The 22,211-nt window shown below is 43.6% G+C and overlaps 1 protein-coding gene across 2 annotated transcripts in view; it reads left to right on the forward strand.

Moving 5' to 3' along the window:
* SUCNR1 (succinate receptor 1) overlaps window positions 1-13,447 on the forward strand; it is a 50,763-nt gene extending 37,316 nt beyond the window's left edge. For both annotated transcript variants that reach the window (XM_030216673.1, XM_030216672.1), the window contains one exon: window positions 12,061-13,447. In XM_030216673.1, the coding sequence (XP_030072533.1) occupies window positions 12,061-13,014 (954 nt within the window). In that variant the 3' untranslated portion in view covers window positions 13,015-13,447. The remainder of the gene's footprint in view (window positions 1-12,060) is intronic.
* Window positions 13,448-22,211: the final 8,764 nt, after the last annotated feature.

The following is a 22,211-nucleotide window of genomic DNA, read 5'->3' on the forward strand; positions in this document are numbered from 1 at the left end:
AAATTAATATGAGTACTCAGTGGATTAAATGCCAAATAAAACAAAAGGGATGACAAGAGCATCCCTGAAATAAGCTTTATGTTTGGAATGGCAAACTGTCCAATACATTCCATTTTTTACAAGGAGGAGTTTTCTTCTTCCTCTGCCCTTGTATCCTTGTTGATAGAATTCTCCCACTATTAACTTTTGCTGCACAGTATTGAATTTGATCAATTTTTACCTGCCCAATATTCAAAGTAATTTAAGCAGGCAGGAGAGGCTGTGGCCCACTTAAATCACTCCTAGCTGCCCAACCACCAATATTTATCAGCACTTAATAGAGCAGGGCAACCATTAAAAAAAAGGGAAGGTCAGGGGCAGTACAAGGGGTGGCATTGGGTTGGAGCTGGCAGTTATGTGGGTGCTGGCAATTTTCAGTGCCAGGACCTACATAGCTAAGCAGGCAAATTTAGGACATCTCAAAAGCTGCTCCAAATTTGGCCACTTAGCTATGCCTCCCAAAACAGCTCCGCTCTTTCCCTTCCCCTCCCCTTCTACCATGAATGCCCCCCCCCCCAGTCTGAATACCCCCCCAGGACATAACTTTGATCCCTAGTGGTCTAGTGGGAGTGATGGTGGCAGGAGCGAACCCTACTTGCTCCTGCCTCCAGTGGCAGCATCCTCAAAATGGCTGCCATGACCTCTCACTGCTGCCTCACAGCACTTTGGCAGTACATGGCCCGGCACTGAATATCTGGGGCTAATTTAGCCGGCCATGGTCAACATTTAAAAAAAAACACAGCCCACTATTGGCTGAATACTACTCCCTGTGATTTTAATGGATTGTCTTTTTATACAGGTTACGGCCTTATTCATCTTACTTATTATACTCTTTAAGCAATAAATTCAACTCGGATAATCTTTCCCTTTCTTGGAACCCAGTGTAGTTATCTATTTCCAAAAAGGCTATGCAGGCAATTCTATAACAGGATGCCTCCATTTAGGCACTGCAATGTAATGCAGGGATCGCCTATACCAACATGGCATCTGGGTAACCCAATTCTATTATTTTTAATTTATTTATTGGTCTTTATTAACTGACTTTATGAACAGATTCACCCAAGGCAGCACACAGCAGGTCCAATTTAACATAAAACTTACAATTTTGTTAACAACATAACAATAGTAAAAGGACCAAACATATACATAAATACAATAAATGAAGTAAACTTGGAAATATGATGTCAATACAAGCAATACCATAATAGACAGCATAATAAATACCTAAATAAATAAATAAATAGATTAAAAACACCAAAGGAACATTCAGAGGAACCCCAAGCTGAGAAGGCTCTAGGTACTTAGGTAATAAAACAATGTACAATTGTGAATAAAACATATCTTTAAAAGCATAATTAAATAAATAAATAAGCTTTAAGAACACCAGCTTCTTTATTTATTTAATTACTAGTAAAAAAAAAAAAAGGCCCGTTTCTGACACAAATGAAATGGGCGCTAGCAAGGTTTTCCTCGGCTCCCCTGCAGCCACCCATGCCCAGCGACCCTCCTCTCCCCCTGCACCCACTGCAGCCACCCATGTCCAGTGACCTCCTGCCCCCCCCCTCCAGCCACCCCTGTCCAGCGACCCTCCTCATGTCTTTTATATGTTGTTTTTAGATGCTGAATGATTTTATTTTCATTTACAGGGACCTAATGCCTCTGACGCAGCCATTTTTAAATTGGCGAAACATGCCATGTCGGGCATTTTATGTTGAATACCTGGGAGCTTTTAATCTACTAATAAGGACATTGGTTTTTTACAAGGTCTGCCTCATTGTTTTATTTTCCGTATTGGATTTGGCGGACCGACTGCCTTGCTGTTTTCTGACTCGTGCTTCTCATCTTTCTCTTTCCATTTCTTTATCTACAGAAGCACTCAGTTGTATCAAGATGTTTCTTTGATCTGTGACACTGGGAATCTGAAATTTGCATCAGCCACTTTTTGCAGCTTTTCCTGTGGCAATGTTCCTCTTTCCTCCAGATTTTGGGGAACTCTTGGCATACACTCTTGGTTTAGACATAGGGTGTGTAGCATAAAGACAGCAGCGCATTATCTCCGCTTTCTCTGCAGGAATTCACTCAGGGGCTCTTTTACTAAGGCGTGCTGGCGTTTTTAGTGTGCGTTAAAAATAGACGCGCGCTAAATGCTAAAAACGTCAATGCATTCCTATGGGCGTCTTTAGCATTTAGAGTGTGCCTATATTTAACGTGCGCTAAAAATGCCAGCACGCCTTAGTAAAAGAGCCCCTTAATTGTAGTTAACCCTGTTAACATTGTCATTAAACTTTGTGGTTTATCTCCTGCTGCAGTGGGCCCAACCGTCCATGAACAGGTCCACCAAGGCCTTTATCTGCAGTTTGTCTTCCTATGCAGTATCTGCACTACCACTATCTCACACACACAGGCCCAACCAATCTTGGCTTAAGCCCACCCAGCTGCAGCGTCACACTGCTCTGTTCCCCCCTCTCTTCCGTAACATCCCGGCATCTGCAATCTGGTCTCTGAAAACCCTTCCCTCCCTGGTGTCGGTACAGGTGTCCACAGTGCCTGCAGTGATTCATTCTTGCTGCTTGCGACGGCCCTGCAGGCTTCCATCTGCTGTGTTCCACCGGACTGGAAACAGGCAATGATGTCAGCGAGGGTGGGACACAGCAGATGGAAGCCTGTGGGGCCAGCGCACACAGTGAGAACGAATCGCTGCAGGCACCAAGGACACCTGTACCGACATTGGGGATGGAAAGAGTTCAGAGGCAGGAGCGCAGATGCCGTGATGCCACAGAGGAGAGGGAGAAGATGTAGGGCAGGTGAAAAAACCCCTCTTATGTTCTTAAAAAAATATCTCCGGGAAGATATTTGTGGTGTGTGGTTGGGGGGGGAAGGGGCACGTGCGCATGGAAGGGCCCATCCAATTTACCTCTGGGCCCTTCCAAAATACCAAGTCTTACTACGCCTCTGGTCTGCAAACTAGCTCCCTTTCTTTTGCTGCCTCTATCTTCTCTGATGCACATGTCACAGAACCCACACAAGAGAACTGATTGTGGGAACACACAAGCTACTCACACCTCATTACGAGCTAAATGTCAAAAAAGAAAAATGTTTTACTCACCCAGTTGATGCTTGGCACCAAAGCAAGAGCATATGAGAGAACACCATTGGTCTGACCCAGTATGGCTATTCTTATGTTCTTATGTTGAGGACAATTTTCAAATAACTCTTCTCCTGGCTAAAAGAATGCACACATTGTCATAACATGCAAGCTTTAGCTGCCTTGTAAGAAAACCAAGAGCAAAATTAAAGAGGTATTTATTAAGGTGCAGTAAAAGTCAGGCTTTTGGCTATGAATTTATCAATGTCTAGACTGGAGACCTTTAACTCAGAAGAATCTCTAGCTGTTGGATTAAGCACGTTTTCCCACAGCAAAGCAAGTATGTTCAAATGAATTGGCTGACATTGGGAGTCTGGTCTCCACATCCTGCTTTATGTGTTGAACAAACCCCCTTGCTACCGCTGGGATGCTTATTGAAATTTGGCTACAGTTTTCCCCAGATATCGTTTCTAGATCTCCAAGGTATTGGAAACGAATCACAACCACAGCTGGCATCAATGGTTTGGTTGAGTATAGTGCAGTCCAAATTGGCATCATTAAGATTTATGAGCATAGGGGATGCCTCAATATTAAAAGTCACTGACCTGAGTGAGCAGCTTCCTGAGCAAAGCTGATCTGCAGTTAGTAATATGTAATCTGTCATTAAAATCTTCATTAGTACCTGAAGATTGGAGGGTGGCCAAATGTAACGCCAATTGTTTAAAAGAATTCCAGGGGTGGTCCAGGAAATTACAGACAGTGGGGTAAAATAGTGGAAACTGTTATAAAGAATAAAATTACAGAGCATATAAATAAATGTGGTTTAATGGGATAGAGTCAGCATGGGTTCAGCCTAGGAAATCTTGCCTCACCAATTTGCTTCATTTCTTTGAAGGCGTGAATAAACATGTGGATAAAGATGAGCTGGTTGATGTAAGTGTATCTAGATTTTCAGAAAGCTTTTGACAAAGTTCCTCATGACAGACTCCTGTGAAAATTAGTGTCATGGGATAGGGGGGCAGTGTTCTGGAGTGGTTTAAGAACTAGTTATTTGAACAGAAAACAGAGGGTAGGGTTAAATGGTCATTTCTCTTAATGAAGGAGGGTGAATAGTAGAGTGCTGCAGGGATCAGTGCTATTTAACATATTTATAAATGATATGGAAACCAGAACAAGTGAGGTGATTACATTTGCAGATTACACAAAACTATTCAAGGTTGTTAAAACACATTTGGACTGTGAAAAATTGCAGGAAGACCTTAGGAAATTGGAAGACTGGACATCCAAATGGCAGATGAAATTTAATGTGGACAAATGCAAAGTGACGCACATTGAAAATAATCTGAATCATAGTTACCTGATGCTACAGTCCACCATGGGGGTCAGCACCCATGAAAAAGATCTAGGTGCCATTGTAGATAATACGCTGAAATCTTCTACTCAATATGTAGTGGTGGCCAAAAGTGCAAACAGGATGCTAGGAATTATTAGGAAAGGGTTGGTTAATAACACTGACAATACAATAATGCCTCTGTATCGCTCCATGGTGTGACCTCATCTTGAGTATTGCATTCAGTTCTGGTCAGAGGCGTAGCCAGGTTTTGATCTCAGGGGGAGCAGACTTTTACAAAATAGGTGCCGGTTGGTGTCAGCTAGACAGCAGTGTCTGTATTGTTGCTCAGGGGCTGTGGCGGGCAATGATTAATACAGGCTGTCTCTGTTGCGTCCTGCCTACAAGGAAACAGTAAGTTACATCAGTAGGCAGGACGCAGAAGAGGTTCCTGGACTGGCCAGAGCAGGCAACCTGTCTTCTTAACTTCAAATAAAAATATTCAAATCGTGACCTTCACCTCAGGAATAGCACACCCAGTCCTTCCACTGCTAGACACCTTGTTTAAATCAGATGGGCTTTTGTTTGTGTGGTGGCTCTACAGGATATGAAGAACACTAGTCTTGAGCATTTTTATCTTGGGTGACCTTTGGTGGCCCTTGCCCCAGAGCCTACTTTCAAATAGGGCTAGACAGTTTGTGAAATAATACAACCCCCTGCAAAAAGACACCCACAACCTATACTAAAAACTTACCACACCAAAACAGCCCTAACCCACCTATGAAAAGACATTGCTATAAATATTACAGTGGGACCTAGAGAAGTGTTTCCCTAGGTGGTCCTGGAGTACCCCCTTGCCATTCAGGTTTTCAGGCTATCCACAATGAATCTGCATGAAAAAGATTTGCATGTAATGGAGGCAGTATATGCAAATCAATGTCATGCATATTTATTGTGGATATCCTGAAAACCTGACTGGCAAGGGGGTACTCCAGGACTGCCCTAGAACACAAAACTTACCACACCATAACAGCCCTAAACCACCTATCAGAAGACAGTGCTATATATATTACACTGGGCTCTGGAGCACCAATATACCTACTATTGGGAAACTGGAACAAGCTGCACTGTTACACATTCCTACACAGATACTACATGCTGGCAGAATCCTTCACCTCAGTCACACATGCAGAACATGAACAGACCCTCATCTACAGTATATAACATAAGAGTAGCCATACTGGGTCAGACCAATGGTCCATCTAGCCCAGTATCCTGTTTCCAATGTGGCCAACCCAGGTCACAAGCACCTGGCAGAAACCCAAATTGTGACAACATTCCATGCTACCAATCTAATGGAGCCACAACCCCCCCAAAAAAAAAACAACAACAAAAATTGAAATTGAGACCCCCTGCCCAAGGAAGCCAGACTCTAAACAGTGCTATACTGGTAAAAAAAAAAAAAAAAAAAGAGACAGAAATGCATTTTCTCCTGTACTTTGCAAAATAAAAATATAAAAAAATGTACATTTTACAAAGCAGGTACATCTCAGTGCTTACAAAGTATTAAATAAAAATATTTTTTCTACCTTTGTTGTCTGGGAATAGTCTTTTTTTCCATGTTCCATGAGTCAGCCTTACAAATTCTTTTCCAGGTTGACCTTTCCATTTCTTCTCTCGCCTCTTTCTTTCTTCTTCCTTTCCTTCTCTACATCTGTCTCCAAGTGCACCATCATTTTTTCCTCTGCACCACTATTTGTCCTATCCAGCATCTCCCTTCTGTGTCCCTTGTCCCTATCCTGCCCCCAAGTTCAGCATCTGCCCTTTCTGTGTCCCCATCTCCCCCCCTTTTCAACACAAGCCTACCTGATCTCCTGATCTCCCCCTTTCTAGCATCTGCCGTCCTGGTGTCCCCACCTCTCACTTTTTCTAACATTGTCCTGTGTCCCCATCTTCCCAGATTACCCCTGTTACCATCTTCCCCCTTTTCCAGCATTAACACTTTGTCCCCATCTCACCCCTTTTTCATCATTGACCCCAAATACCCCTTCCAGTAGTGCCCTCTCTGTGTCCCTATCTCCTCCTCCTCCTTTCCAGTAGTGCCTTCTTTGTGTCCCTATCTACTCCCCCCTTTCTAGTAGTGCCCCTCTGTGTCCCTATCTCCTTCCCCTTTCCAGTAGTGCCCCTGTATCCCTAATCTCCTCTTCCCTCTTTCCAGTAGTGCCCTCTTTGTATCCCTATCTACTCCCCCCTTTCCAGTAGTGCCCCTGTGTCCCTATCTCCTTCCCCTTTCCAGTAGTGCCTTCTCTGTGTCGCTATCTCCTCCTCCTCTTTCCAGTAATGCCCTCTTTGTGTCCCTATTTACTCCCCCCTTTCCAGAAGTGCCCCTCTGTGTCCCTATCTCCTTCCCCTTTCCAGTAGTACCTTCTCTGTGTCGCTATCTCCCCCTCCTCTTTCCAGTAATGCCCTCTTTGTATCCCTATCTACTCTCCCCTTTCCAGTAGTGCCCCTGTGTCCCTATCTCCTCCTCCCCTTTCCAGTAGTGCCCTCTTTGTGTCCCTATCTACTCCCCCCTTTCCAGTAGTGCCCCTCTGTGTCCCTATCTCCTTCCCCTTTCCAGTAGTGCTTTCTCTGTGTCCCTATCTCCTCCTCCTCCCCTTTCCAGTAGTGCCATCTTTGTGTCCCTCTCTACTCCCCCCTTTCCAGTAGTGCCCCTGTGTCCCTATCTCCTCCTCCCCTTTCCAGTCGTGCCTTCTCTGTGTCCCTATCTACTCCCCCCTTTCCAGTAGTGCCTCTCTGTGTCCCTATCTCCTTCCCCTTTCCAGTAGTGCCTTCTCTGTGTCCCTATCTACTCCCCCCTTTCCAGTAGTGCCCCTGTGTCCCTAATCTCCTCCTCCCTCTTTCCAGTAGTGCCCTCTTTGTGTCCCTATCTAATCCCCCCTTTCCAGTAGTGCCCCTGTGTCCCATATCTACTCCCCCCTTTCCAGTAGTGCCCCTCTGTGTCTCTATCTCCTTCCCCTTTCCAGTAGTGCCTTCTCTGTGTCCCTATCTCCTCCTCCCCTTTCCAGTAGTGCCCTCTTTTGTGTCCCTATCTACTCCCACTTTTCCAGTAGTGCCCCTGTGTCTCTATCTCCTCCTCCCCTTTCCAGTAGTGCCTTCTCTGTGTCCCTATCTACTCCCCCTTTCCAGTAGTGCCCTCTTTTGTGTCCCTATCTACTTCCCCCTTTCCAGTAGTGCCTCTCTGTGCCCCTATCTCCTTCCCCTTTCCAGTAGTGCCTTCTCTGTGTCCCTATCTACTCCCCCCCTTTCCAGTAGTGCCCTCTTTTGTGTCCCTATCTACTCCCCCCTTTCCAGTAGTGCCCTCTTTGTGTCCCTATGCCCTCCTCCTTGCTTGTTTTGAACCGAACGGTGCGCGGGGGGGGGGGGTGGATTACTCAAATTGGCTTCACCCTCTCTTCTGCCTGTCTCTCCCAACTGCATGGTCACTTTTTACTTCCCGAAGCGTTCTCCCTCCGGCACCAGTGATTCACAGTCAGCCTGCCAGCATCGGGGCTTCTTCTCCTCAGGCGCGTCCTGCCTACTCTAAGCAACTTCCTGTTTTCCACAGAGGTGGGACGCGCCTGAGGAGGAGGAGCCCCGACGCTGGCAGGTTGACTGTGAATCGCCGGTACCGGAGACGCTTCGGGAAGTAAAAGTGACATTGCGGAGGGGAGAGCGCGGGCAGAAGAGATAGGAAAGGATTACAGACTCGGGAGGGAGCAGAAAAATAAAATATCTATTGGGTTGAGGCGCATAGGCACCATTTTTTCTCAACAGCTGTTTAGGGGAGTGATCGCTCCCCCTGCGCCCCACCTGGCTACGCTTCTGGCTCTGGTCACCGTATCTCAAAAAAGATATAGCGGAATTCGATCGAAATGGGGATGGAACTGCTCTCATATGAGAAAAGGCTAAAGAGATTAGGGCTCTTCAGCTTGGAAAAGAAATGGATGAGTAGAGATATGATTGAGGTCTACAAAATCCGGAGTGGTGTAGAACAAGTAGAAGTGAATCAATTTTTCACTCGTTCCAAAAGTACGAAGGCTAGGGGACACTCAAGAATGTTACATGGAAATACTTTTAAAACAAATTGGAAGAAAAAAGTTTTTCACTCAATGAATAGCTAAGCTCTGGAACTCTTTGCCAGAGGATATGGTAACGGCGGTTAGTGTATCTGGGTTTAAAAAAGATTTGGGCAGGTTCCTAGGGGAAAAGTCCACAGTCTGTTATTGAGACAGACATGGGAAAGCTACTGCATACCCTGGGATTCGTAGCATGGAATGCTGCCACTATTTGGGTTTCTGCCAAGTTCTTGTGACCTGGATTGGCCATTATTGGAAACAGGATACTGGGCTAGATGGATCATTGGTCTGACCCAGTATGGTTATTCTTATGTTCTCTTCCTTTGAGCTTAATCGGTTGCCGTAGTCAGAGGGGTCTCCAGTTATAATTTTGATGTCAGCACTTGGAACCAAAAGACCAGCAAGGTATTCAGTTAGAGAGGTGAACCCATCCGCAGTATTCACTCTGGCTGTATCTGTAGGCGGGTTCTTGACACTGCCCATAAGTACATAAGTAATGCCACACTGGGAAAAGACCAAGGGTCTATCAGTCTATCAGTTCTATCAGTCCACACCAGAGGCATTTCCAGTCTGTTCCTTCCCTTGGACTTCCGCGTATGGTAGGAGCCTTGATTGGTTCTTGGGCCCACTCAAATCAGTAAAGTCATCAGAGACAAACACTTCCTCGGTGTTTATCTTTATTTTATTCTTGATATACCGCTCAATTAAATTAGTTAGCTTTCTGAGCAGTTCCCAAATTATGTAAAATTGAAAAAGGAAAATAAATACAACAAATGATAGAAAAGTGACATAACACAGGAGTAGGCAAAACAACTGCAAACTAGCGCATCTTCTGCATGTGAGGGGAATGACAATTGGATTGTAGCAGTGGAGGCATCGGTGACAATGAATGAAGTCTAGTAGCTTGCAACCCCTCATGGTGAGCAATATAAGTACATAAGGTCCATCAAGCTCAGCATCCTGTTTCCAACAGTGGCCAATCCAGGCCACAATATACCTGGCAATATCCGAAAAAAGTTCAAAACATTTTATACTGCTTATCCCAGAAATAGTGGATTTTCCCCAAGTCCATTTAATAATGGTCTATGGACTTTTCCTTTAAGAAGCCGTCTAAACCTTTTTTAAACTCCGCTAAGCTAACTGCCTTTACCACGTTCTCTGGCAACGAATTCCAGAGTTTAATTACACGTTGAGTGAAGAAACATTTTCTCTGATTCGTTTTAAATTTACTACATTGTAGCTTCATCACATGCCCCCTAGTCCTAGTATTTTTGGAAAGCGTAAACAGACGCTTCACTTCTACCTGTTCAACTCCACTCATTATTTTATAGACCTCTATCATATCTCCCCTCAGCCACCTTTTCTCCAAGCTGAAGAGCCCTAGTCACTTTAGCCTTTCCTTATATGGAAGTCGTCCCATCCCCTTTATCATTTTCATCGCCTTTCTCTGCACCTTTTCTAATTCCACTATATCTTTTTTGAGATGCGGCAACCAGAATTGAACATAATATTTGAGGTGCGGTCACACCATGGAGCGATACAAAGGCATTATAATGTCCTCATTTTTGTTTTCCATTCCTTTCCTAATAATACCTAACATTCTATTTGCTTTCTTAGCCACAGCAGCACACTGAGCAGAAGGTTTCAACGTATCATCAACGACGACACCTAGATCCCTTTCTTGGTCTTTGACTGCTAACGTGGAACCTTGCCTGACATAGCTATAATTCAGGTTCCTCTTTCCCACATACTTCACTTTGCACTTGCTCACATTAAACGTCATCTGTCATTTAGATGCCCAGTCTCCCAGTCTCGTATGGTCCTCTTGTAATTTTTCACAATCCTCCCGCGATTTGAATAACTTTGTGTCATCAGCAAATTTAATTACCTCACTAGTTACTCTCATCTCTAGGTCATTTATAAATATGTTAAAAAGCAGCGGTCCCAGCACATACCCCTGGGGAACCCCACTAACTACCCTTCTCCATTGAGAATACTGACCATTTAACCCTACTCTCTGTTTTCTATCTTTTAACCAGTTTTTAATCCACAATAGAACACTACCTCCTATCCCATGACTCTCCAATTTCCTCTGGAGTCTTTCATGAGGTACTTTGTTATGATCCCTCTAAACTGTGCAGCAGGCCTCCACTTACATTCCTGCTGTTTCAAAATCACATTTTCCATAACAAGAGACAGAGAAGTTCTGTAGTACTGCAGAAGACCTGTCTGTCCCTAGTGATTGAAACCACGATATTGAAGCATTGCTTCCCACTAGCAGAAATGTGGTTGGAGGACTCCTGAATATCTTAGAGGGAACATATCACTATAGCCTTTTGTCAGTGGGGTCCATGCTCCTCCATCTCCACCTCTGTTGCAGTCTCCTTCCCTTCTAGAAACCATCCCATATTTGAATTTTAAAACAAGCTCTCTCTGGAGCTGAAACAATGTCCATAGCATATCCAAAATACAGTGATTCCTTTCTACACCGCTTCTCGGTGGCTGACAGAATTGAGTTCATGTTTTATAGTTAGAGGTTTCCAGCTGTCACCAGTTTCTCCCATTGATTATCTTAGCTAATTCATGGCAGCTTCTGTCCCTTTCTGGAAAAGGCCAGAAGATGCACCTGTGCAGTCACAGATTAGACCAGCAAGAAGGTTTTACACTATTGGTGGTTTAAAATAGAGACACTGTGAATCGGATAAAGCAATCCAAATGCCGGATTCCCAGAGGTCCTATAGTCATCCTACACAAACATTTTTTTAATTGCCCTATTGTGTATTTTGAAAATATGATGCGCATGATTACTTCTCAAAAAGTTCTGAAATACCCCAATTCATCCTAACCATCTGGTTTATGGTTTAGATTTATTCATTATTTCCTATACTACCCCTTCTGCTAACAGGTCAAATGATGATTTTGCAGCAGAATGGTAATATGCTGGTCCTTTTTTACAGTCTAGAAATCTATAATGTAATTTGAAGCACAGCCACTTTTGTACATATGTACAGGATCAATATACTTTGAAAATTGCCCCATACTGGTTAAGCAGTAGTGTCCAAACTCAGCCCTCACCAAGTAGGGTTTTCAGGATTTCCCCAATGAATATGCATGAGATCTGTCTCCATACAATGAAGGCAGTGCATGCAAACAGGCCTCTTGCATAATCATTGAGGAAATCTTGAACACCCAACTGAGTTGCGGCCTTCGAGGACTGAGGTCGCCCACTCCAGGGTTTGAGATTAAGGTCCTTGCTCATGAACTGTTTTCATAATAGGCTCAGAATGAAGCAAGAAGGTTAGGATGAGCAATCTGTTTCTAAACGCTGCAGTGTACTCCTCTATACCTCTCTTCAAGCCAATTAAGAATATCTGAATCAAATTCACGCTTCAAATGACTCTAATAAACATTCTATATTTTTGTATGGAGAATTTCTGATCATATCATTTTATTGTACTAACCAATTTCTTATATTTTGCCATTTCCAGGATGGGAACAATACAGAAGACTCCTGTCTGAAAGTGGATCATCTACTTGAAAAATATTACCTGTCCATCCTATATACCTTGGAATTTATTCTTGGTATGCTTGGAAACAGCATTGTGATTTGTGGCTACATCTTCTGCATGAAAAAGTGGTCAACTGGCAACATCTACCTTTTCAACCTATGCGTGTCAGACCTTGCATTCCTTTGCACACTACCAATGTTGGTACAGAGTTATAGCAAAGAAAACTGGATATATGGGGATTTCATGTGTCAAGCTAACCGATACCTTCTCTTTGCAAATCTGTACACGAGCATCCTCTTTCTCACCTTCATCAGCATTGATCGCTACATGCTCATTAAGCATCCTTTTAAAGAACACCTTCTGCAGAAGAAACATTCAGCTATTATAATATCAGCTGCCATATGGATCATAGTCACCATCGAAATACTCCCTATTCTCACCTTCATAGGACCTAACAACACCCACAATGGTGGTAATTGTAGCAACTATGCCAGTTCCGGAGACGCACACAAAAACTTGATCTTCAGTATCTGTCTTACTTTTCTAGGGTTTCTCATTCCCATGTGTGTCATGTGTTTCTTTTACGTGAAACTGGTCTTTGTTCTTCGGAAAAGGAATGAGCAGCTCACCGCTATCGTTCCCCTGGAAAAACCTCTTATGCTAGTAATTCTTGCAATGACTATTTTCTCATGTCTTTTCACACCCTATCATATCATGCGAAATGTCAGGATCGCATCCCGATTGGAGTCTTGGAAAATATCTGAATGTACAAAAAGCATCATAAACTCAGTGTACATTATCTCCAGGCCTCTGGCATTCATGAACAGCGTGATTAACCCTGTTTTCTACTTTTTAATGGGCGATAATTTCAGAGACATGCTAATGACTAAAGTAAGGCAAGCCTCAAAAAGAATGAAAACCTACTGCATATGACCTGACAAGGTAGACTCTGACCTCAGGAAACAGTGGTATATATGTCTTATACTAAACATCCAGGAATAATACAGTCCATCATACTTATTTACCTATGGGTTTTATGTATTCAGCTTTATTACACGCAGGACTAGTATTTTAAGGCTATTTACTTTACTTTGTGCCTGGGACCAAACTGCAAAGCATGTTGTCTTAAGTAATCTTTACTCAATATCAATATGACAAAGGACAATACATGGAAGCTGTATATTAGTCCATTTTATTCTGTGTAAATATGCTACAGCAATGCAAATACTAGAAGGCAGACCAGTTGTCTTTTGCATGACTATCCTATGAGTCAGGCAGACCTGAAGCACATCCTATGCCATTGTTTAATCTGGTAAACAGAGAACGATCCTTTCAACAAAACCTTTAATATACGGTAATAGATTTAAATCACTGTGGTGGCTTTTGTTTTTATTTCTTTGTTACATACAACATGTTTGAGCAGGATTTAGTCCAGCTGTTGATTTACACACTTTTCCCCCCACTCATTTGTTGATTGTTTATCTTCTTTTTTTTTTTTTAATTGATGCTAGGATGTATTGATTTATTAATTTTCTTAGCTGGTGCTCTCAAAGTATTTGAATTAAAAAGATACGGAGATAAACCACTTTGAATAACCTTTTCTATGCTCTTAGTAATGTAGGCTAAAGTCATGGGTGTCAGTATTGAGTCACCACAGTGAGTGGTTTTTTTTTTAATATTAGCTGTGGCGATTAAAGGTAATCCATACATTAAGTGTTACTATCTGGATTGCAAATGACACTGAATAACCATAGTCCCTCAGATTATATATATGACATCCATGTTTGGGTGCAGATCCAAAAAGCACATGCAAACAAATCAGTTAACAAGTCTTTAAGTATCAATTAATTGACATTAATAATTATTGAAGTTAATTGGCACCAATTTGGATTTGCGCACACATCTGCCTGTGTGCTATTCTATAATACTGTGACTAATTATTCAGGCAATTCAGTACGTTTAAACTGGATCTTCCCACACCATAGATCACAAATTCTTGAAGACCAGTATATAATATATACACAGCTTCTTATCTCATATATCCAGCTATCTTAAGGCCAAAACTCCTTTTAATCTTTATATCTTTATGTCTTTCAATCATCTCCTAGGAGCGTTCCCAGAACCTCAGTGATGTTAATCGCTACCAGTTTCAATTTGTAGTGATATCAACAACATCAAACTTTTCACTGGTTCTTTTATACATAACTACCATTTATACAGTTGTTTAAAGCTTTAGACTTATCTTATTTTATCTTGCTCTATTGTCGGACCCAGGGGGATAACTGCCCGACATGCACGTTTTGCCCCAGCATGGGCTGTTTCAAGAACCTCCCCCCATATCCTTAATAGCGTCAGCTCAGCAAAAGTTACTCCGCTGAGCTGACGCTATTAAGATGTAAAGAACACTCAAAAGACTCGACACAAAGCCGTGTTTAGGCGAAAAACGCCTGCTTCAGGAGTCTGTTTGTTGTGTAAGCCAATGAATGGAGCAACATAGGCGAGGAAGCCAAATCAAGCCTTTAGAAAAGCTAATGATAGGTGAATGCACCAAGCATAAGCTTAAAATGACAATAAGGACTGTGAGAAGAGTCAACCGCAGCAGTGCTGAACAAAAAGCACTGAGACAGCTTTTTGTTCAGCACTTTACATTTTTTAATAAAATATTTTGAGTTACTCACTCTGCTGCTCCCCAGTATCTCTCCACACTCGTCCTTCCCTACACCCCTTCCCGTGCACTCCGCTCCATGGATAAATCCTTCTTATCTGTTCCCTTTTCCACTACTGCCAACTCTAGACTTTGCGCCTTCTGTCTCGCTGCACCCTACGCCTGGAATAAACTTCCTGAGCCCCTACGTCTTGCCCCATCCTTGGCCACCTTTAAATCTAGACTGAAAGCCCACCTCTTTAACATTGCTTTTGACTCGTAACCACTTGTAACCTCCTCTCCTCCTTCCTGTACACATTAATTGATTTGATTTGCTTACTTTATTTATTTTTTGTCTATTAGATTGTAAGCTCTTTGAGCAGGGACTGTCTTTCTTCTATGTTTGTGCAGCGCTGCGTATGCCTTGTAGCGCTATAGAAGTGATAAGTAGTAGTAGTAGTCTCTTGTAACCAGAGCTAATATTGTGATGTCATAATGCCTCAGTCCACCAATAAGAGCCAACCTCATCAGTGATGTCACAATGGCTAGATTGTCCTATACTTGGCTCACTTTTATTACATAGCTCTTTGAGCAGGGACTGTCTTTCTTCTATGTTTGTGCAGCGCTGCGTACGCCTTGTAGCGCTATAGAAATGCTAAATAGTAATAGTAGTAGTATTACTCGCCTCCACGGTGTCGTGTTGATCTCGCTACTTTTTTTGCTGTTCTTTTATCTTTACCCACGTGGCGGATCTAGTTTCTCCACTGGGTGGTACCTCCATTATTCAGATACGATGTTAGTCAAACTGCTATCTAGATAAAGCTAGGGCATACATTTTTCTGACCTAATTTTATCTGGACTGTTATCCAAGTAGTGCCTTGAATATATGTAGTAATCATGTAGGATTAGATTCAGTAAATGTCGCTAAAAAAATGCACCAAGAAAAAAAGTCTGCATGGAGCGTTATCCTATAAACTGCGCTCCGAGTTGGGAGCAATTTACAAGATAGCGCTTAGAGTCAATTTCTGCCCCAAACACTGGGTGCGAGGATTTACATCAACTGAAACCTGGTGTAAATCTTGGTGCGTAATTTAGGTGCAGATCCCCGGAATGCAATAATGCTGTGCACATCTTTAGTGAATGCCCCTGATTTGCACATGCTCCCTTTTGAGTTGTGTAACGTCAGATTTGCACATGGCTCTTTATAGAACAGCATATAGCAAGATGTGCACACAAATCCAAATGGTTAACGATTAACACCAATAATTGATTGCTAGCACCCAGTTATTGGTGCTAATCGGCTCATTAGCTAGACTTGTTGTGTGTGCAATCTCAGGATACCGTGCGAGTTTGTGCGTGGAAATTTGTGTGGCATTGATAGAATCCGGGGATAGTGACACGTAGAAAAATTCTTTACCGCACATAAACACCTTCATTCTATAACAGCCCACCTACTGAATACTAGTCCTTATGGGCCATCTATGTGGAATTAAGCATATTCTATAAGATATAGGTGCGGTGTATAGAATAGTAGATGATGACGGCAGAAAAAGACCTGCACGGTCCATCTAGTCTGCCCACGATAAACTCATATGTGTATACCTTACCTTGATTTGTACCTGTCTTTTTCAGGGCACAGACCGTATAAGTCTGTGCAGCAGTATTTCCCGCCTCCCAACCACCAGTCCCGCCTCCCATCACCGGCTCCGGCACAGACCCCATATAAGTCTGCCCTCCCCCATCCTAGCCTCTCAACCACCAACCCCTCTTCCCCCCGCCACCCAATTTCAGCTAAGCTTCTGTGGATCCATTCCTTCTGCACAGGATTCCTTTATGCCTGTCCCACGCATGCTTGAATTCGTTTAGTCGATACCGTAGCACATAAATCAACACATGTCCACTTACTCCAATAAAAACCTGGTGTAAATCCATGTGCGTAGATTTTGGCGCGCTGATCCGTATTCTATAATTACGCGTGGCAATTTTGGAATGCCCATGAAACGCCCATAAACATGCCCCTTTTATTGGTGCTCCCTGCCATGCTTACCTCGTTTACTGTGGTGTCACGCCCATGCTCCAGAATTGTGTGTCCCACCCCTTTCCAACAGGAAGTCATCAGGGGAGAGTTTTTAGACAGACCAGGGCCAGAGTGTGGGGCTGTGAATGAAGGCCTCACATCAGATTTGAGGTATGGTGGTAAGAGCAGGCCCAGGGGATGACAGCAAATACTTGCAGGAGTTGCCGGGGCAACCCTAGCTGCACAAGTTACTGTTAGTGCATGGTGAAGTACAGTGCATTAACTGCAATGTGCAGTCCATGCCAATTCCAAACTATAGCTACGTGATGCAAGGTTCCATATTAGGAATCACCGCCTAGGAAAAGGATCTAGGTGTCATCACTGATACGTTGAAACCCCCTGCTCAGTGTGCAGTGACGTCTAAGAAAGCAAATAGAATGATAAGAACTATTAGGAAATGAATGAAAAACAAAAATATGAATGTTATAATGCCTTGGTATCAGGGCCGCCAGAGGGGGGGGGCAGGGGGGACAAAATTCCCCAGGCCCGGGCCTCCAACGAGGGCCTGGCGCCGCAGTCCCACCCGCCCTCCGTTGTCAACCGTCTGCCACCGGGCCGGGCCCCCTGCATTGAAATCACAGCGCCTCTCACCTCTGTGTGAAAGTGCTGCAGGCAGCAGGGCAGCAGATCGCCTCCCTTCGGGCCTCCTTCCCTCCCTGTGTCCCGCCCTCGTCTGACGTAACTTCCAGGAGGGCGGGACACAAGGAGGGAAGGAGGGCCGAAGGGAGGCAATCTGCTGCCCTGCTGCCTGCAGCGCTTTCACACAGAGTTGAGAGGCGCTGTGATTTCAATGTAGGGGGCCCGGCCTGGTGCCAGACGGAGGGGGCGGGTGGAGGGGGGAGTGGCGTGGCGACCTCAAGGGGAGTGGAGGGGGGAGCAGCGGCGACCTCGGGGGGGGGGGGGCGGCCTTGTCCCGGGCCCGGCCCAGTCTCTCGGTGGCCCTGCTTGGTATCGCCCTGTAGTTTGACCGTGGCTCAAATACTGTGTGCAATTCTGGTCACCACATCTGAAAAAAGATATAGCGGAATTAGAAAATGGACAGAGAAGGGCGATGAAAATGATAAAGGGGATGAGATGACTTCCCTATGAGGAAAGGCTAAAGCAGCTAGGGCTCTTCAGCTTGAAGAAGAGACAGCTGAGGGGAGATATGATAGAGGTCTATAAAATACTGAGTAGAGTGGAACAGGTGGATGTGAATCGCTTGTTTACTCTTTCCAAAAATACTAGGACTATGGGACACACAATGAAGATACTAGGTAGTAAATTTAAACAAGCTGGAGAAAATATTTCTTCACTCAACTTGTAATTAAGCTCTGGAATTCATTGCCAGAGAATATGGTTAAAGCAATAGGCTTAGCAGGGTTTTAAAAAGATTAGGATAATTTCCTAAAAGAAAAATTCATAAGCCATTATTAAGATGGACTTGGGAAAATCCATTGCTTATTTCTAGGATAAGCAGCAAAAAATCTGTTTTACTGTTCTGGGATCTTGCCAGGTACTTGTGGCCTGGATTGGCCACTGTTGGAAACAGGATACTGGGTTTGACGCACCTTCGGTCTTTCCCAGTATGGCAACACTTATGTTCTTATGTTCACCACCTATAATATCAGAGTAGTAAGATACTGTGCTTGTGTGCAAACAGTGTACAGCACGCACTAATTCAAGTGCTTACTATTTAACACAGTTTAGTGAGCATGCACCTAAATTTAGATTAGATGCAGAGCTATTCAGCTTGTGATAGATAAATGGATTCTTTTCTTTTTTTTTTTAATAGGCATTATATTTCAAAGAAGTAATGTAAATGTTGCTAGTACACATTTAAGCTGTTGTTGGCTAATATGGCACAAAGGGAAACGGTGGAAGAAACTGCAGTATGAGGAGCTGAGAGTGGTAAGAAAGGAGCAAGCGTGACAACAGGCATGTTTCATAACATATGCACTGTATTTTCAACAGGAAATGTGCAACAAACTAGAAAAAACCCTAACCACACCAAATTTTCACACACAGAGACTGTTCCTATATTTAGTTTGTAGCTGGCTGTCTCTTTTCTTTTGCTTACACTCTATTCAGAGTCTCTTTGGAGAAGGGGCTAGTCATACCTGAATACTTATTACCATTGTAAAGGACTATGCGGGGTGGGGGTGGGGGGTTGATTCTATCAAGAGAGCACTAACATTCAGATGTGGATTACATAAGCAAATGATTAGAATAATGGCATATACAAGTATGTATACACGCTGCTTATCTTTTTATTTAGATTTTGCTCACAGCTTTTTCAGTAGTAGATCAAGGTGAGTTACATTCATAGTAACATAGTAACATAGTAGATGACGGCAAAAAAAGACCTGCACGGTCCATCCAGTCTGCCCAACAAGATAACTCATATTTGCTGCTTTTTGTGTATACCCTACTTTGATTTCTACCTGTGCTCTTCAGGGCACAGACCGTATAAGTCTGCCCAGCACTATCCCTGCCTCCCAACCACCAGCCCCTCCTCCCAACCACCGGCTCTGGCACAGACCGTATAAGTCTGCCCAGCACTATCCTCACCTCCCAACCACCAGCCCTGCCTCCCATCCACCAGCTCTGGCACAGACCGTACAAGTCTGTCCAGCACTATCCCCGCCTCCCAACCACCAGCCCCGCCTCCCGATCTTGACTAAGCTCCTGAGGATCCATTCCTTCGGCATAGGATTCCTTTATGCTTATCCCACGCATGTTTGAATTCCGTTACCGTTTTCATTTCCACCACCTCCCGCGGGAGGGCATTCCAAGCATCCACTACTCTCTCCGTGAAAAAATACTTTCTGACATTTTTCTTGAGTCTGCCCCCCTTCAATCTCATTTCATGTCCTCTCGTTCTACCACCGTCCGTTCAGGTACACTGGATATTTTTCTGTCCCAGGAGGGCTCACAATCTAAGTTTGTACCTGAGGCAATGGAAGGTTAAGTGACTTGCCCAAGATCACAAGGAACAGCAGTGGGATTTGAACCGGCCACCTCTGGATTGCAAAAACCAGTGCTCTAACCACTAGGCCACTCCTCCACTTAGTTTTAGGTGGCATAAAAAGGAGAATATAAATAAATAAATAAATAAATGAGTAAATGCACAACGTGTAAATGCCAAAAATCTACTGAAGCACTATTCTGAAAACGTGCGCTACTTCCATTATGCATATTTTACAAGTAGGTGGAGCCTAGGTAGAGCTCTCACTTATGCGTGTAATGTATAGAATGCTATAATTTATGCACATAGCTTAGGCTTTAGGGGCTAGCTCTTACACCAGCTCTATTGGTGGCAGGCATGCTTGTGCCCAAATTATAGGCACATATATAACCTGTTACGCTGGTATTCTATAAAGGAAAGTAGGCACCTACTTTATAGAATAGGTATCACACAGATGCCCTCTGGGGGGGAGAATTCTGTAAATAGGTCCCAAAGGGGTCCTTTTACCAAGCTGAATGGAGGATGTGGCAAAGCGGGAGTGAAGCTGCTGTGGTTAGGCTCATTACCCTTGAAAAGCAAATTGGCGAAACGGATTTCTGTCGGGACACACAGAGCCAAAGATAAGTGCAGCCCTGCTGAATATATGTTGCACTGGTGACCCAGCAATTTACTTTGATTCATGATATTGTTAAGACTATATGCATAAATGCATTAATTTTGAGTCATTTAATTTCAAGTCATGTTAATATGGATGAAGGTGGTTTTTCTGTCAATGATTAAACCAGTCACCTTAAAGGTCTTACAACAAATCTCCTCATATTGGGGATAAGTGTGACCAGGCGATTCATGAGACTCCCCCCACCACCACCACCACTTCCTCCATTAATTAACAGTGAATACAGTAAATTCGCAGTCTACCTTTGTTGATATATCATGGTTTATAGTCATAGAATTATGGGTCTTTTGTATTATTCGGTGAGAAACAGCAACACAAAACAAATGTGAGACGAAAACAGTGCAGTAGGCCACAGATGGAACAACCAGGCAGAGCCAAAATATGAGAGGAAGCAGTTTTTATTGGACCTGATGGTCTGTGTTTCAGCGAAAGACTGCATCAGGGGTCTACAGACATAAAAACAATTTATAATATGAATGAGCTTAAAAAAAAAAAAATGAACAGAAATACCAGAATGTTATTAAAACATGGTCAAGCTCCCTGTGTAAGTATCACAATATCAGTATTACAAATCCAATGAACTATATATTTTAAAAAAACAATCTTTAATAATAAACATAATAACAACTCGGGCATTCGGCACACACTCAGACAAACCCAATTTCTGATACACAATACCACACCAGAAGCCACTTCTTTGATAAATTTGGATTTATTTAGGCCGCAGCCAGGCCTTTAAAATTGCCTTTTTAACCATAAAACATATAACATATTCAATAGCACTTAAAATCAAAACTTTCGCCTGGGTACACAGCTCCCTCCATATTCCTTATTATGGCTCCACAGGCTGTGCCATCCAAGCACCCTGCTCCTCCTCAGTGCTGTCTGCCATAGCACCCAATGTCTCTTGATGCACCCCGTGTAAGGATGCACCTACAATTTGCAAACCGAAGCTCCGGGCCCCCCGGCCGTCCAAGCCAGGAGACAAGCTGTGTCCACATTGTTCTCCCCAAACCTGCTAACATGCAGGCATACAATTTGCTTAATGTTGCAACTTCCAAACAACTATTTTCAACACGTATTTACTACATCATTTAGCCATGTTACCTGCTAAGGGCTGTGTACCCAGCACTGTCATTGCATAACTCTCGTAGCCTGACACCACTGCCCCAGGCAAGGACACCTCGTTTGCTGCGGGCTCCCCCTAACCCCGGCTGTGGCCAACTCTTAAAGTTATGGCCTTTATATAGTCTTGCATATCAGAATTAAAAATGTCCAGCCCCACATCCGACAAATGTGCCCCGTCAGCTCTATATAATCCCTCACAAGATTCAGTTAACAAATCGTGCTTGATCGTATGACCCTTCAACTTTGTCATAAACGTTTCCATCCAATTGTTAATCTTTTTCCGGGTATTATCCACCGCCCTATGCGATCTCTCGCCCCTCCAAACCTATCTCGGGATGATATTGGACCAAGCTAATCTTGTCCGTGGCAGCAAGCATGCCAGCTTTAATAGGTCATTCTGCATCGTTTTCACCAGCAAGACACTGTCAACAACAGCCAGATCATTACCACCCAAATGCAGTATGATAACATGCGGTGCCAGTGCAGTCCGCAACACCCATAAAACAGTCGGCATTAACTGTGCCCAAATCATCCCTCTCTTACCCAACCAATTTACAGCCACCTTGCCCACTTGAAAACCCAAATTCTCCCCCGCCGCCCTCTTATGCGCCCAATGTACGTATGAGTGACCACAGATCCATATCCTCTGCTGCTCATC

This window comes from Microcaecilia unicolor, chromosome 10 (assembly GCF_901765095.1).
Source record: "Microcaecilia unicolor chromosome 10, aMicUni1.1, whole genome shotgun sequence".
Taxonomy (NCBI): domain Eukaryota; kingdom Metazoa; phylum Chordata; class Amphibia; order Gymnophiona; family Siphonopidae; genus Microcaecilia; species Microcaecilia unicolor.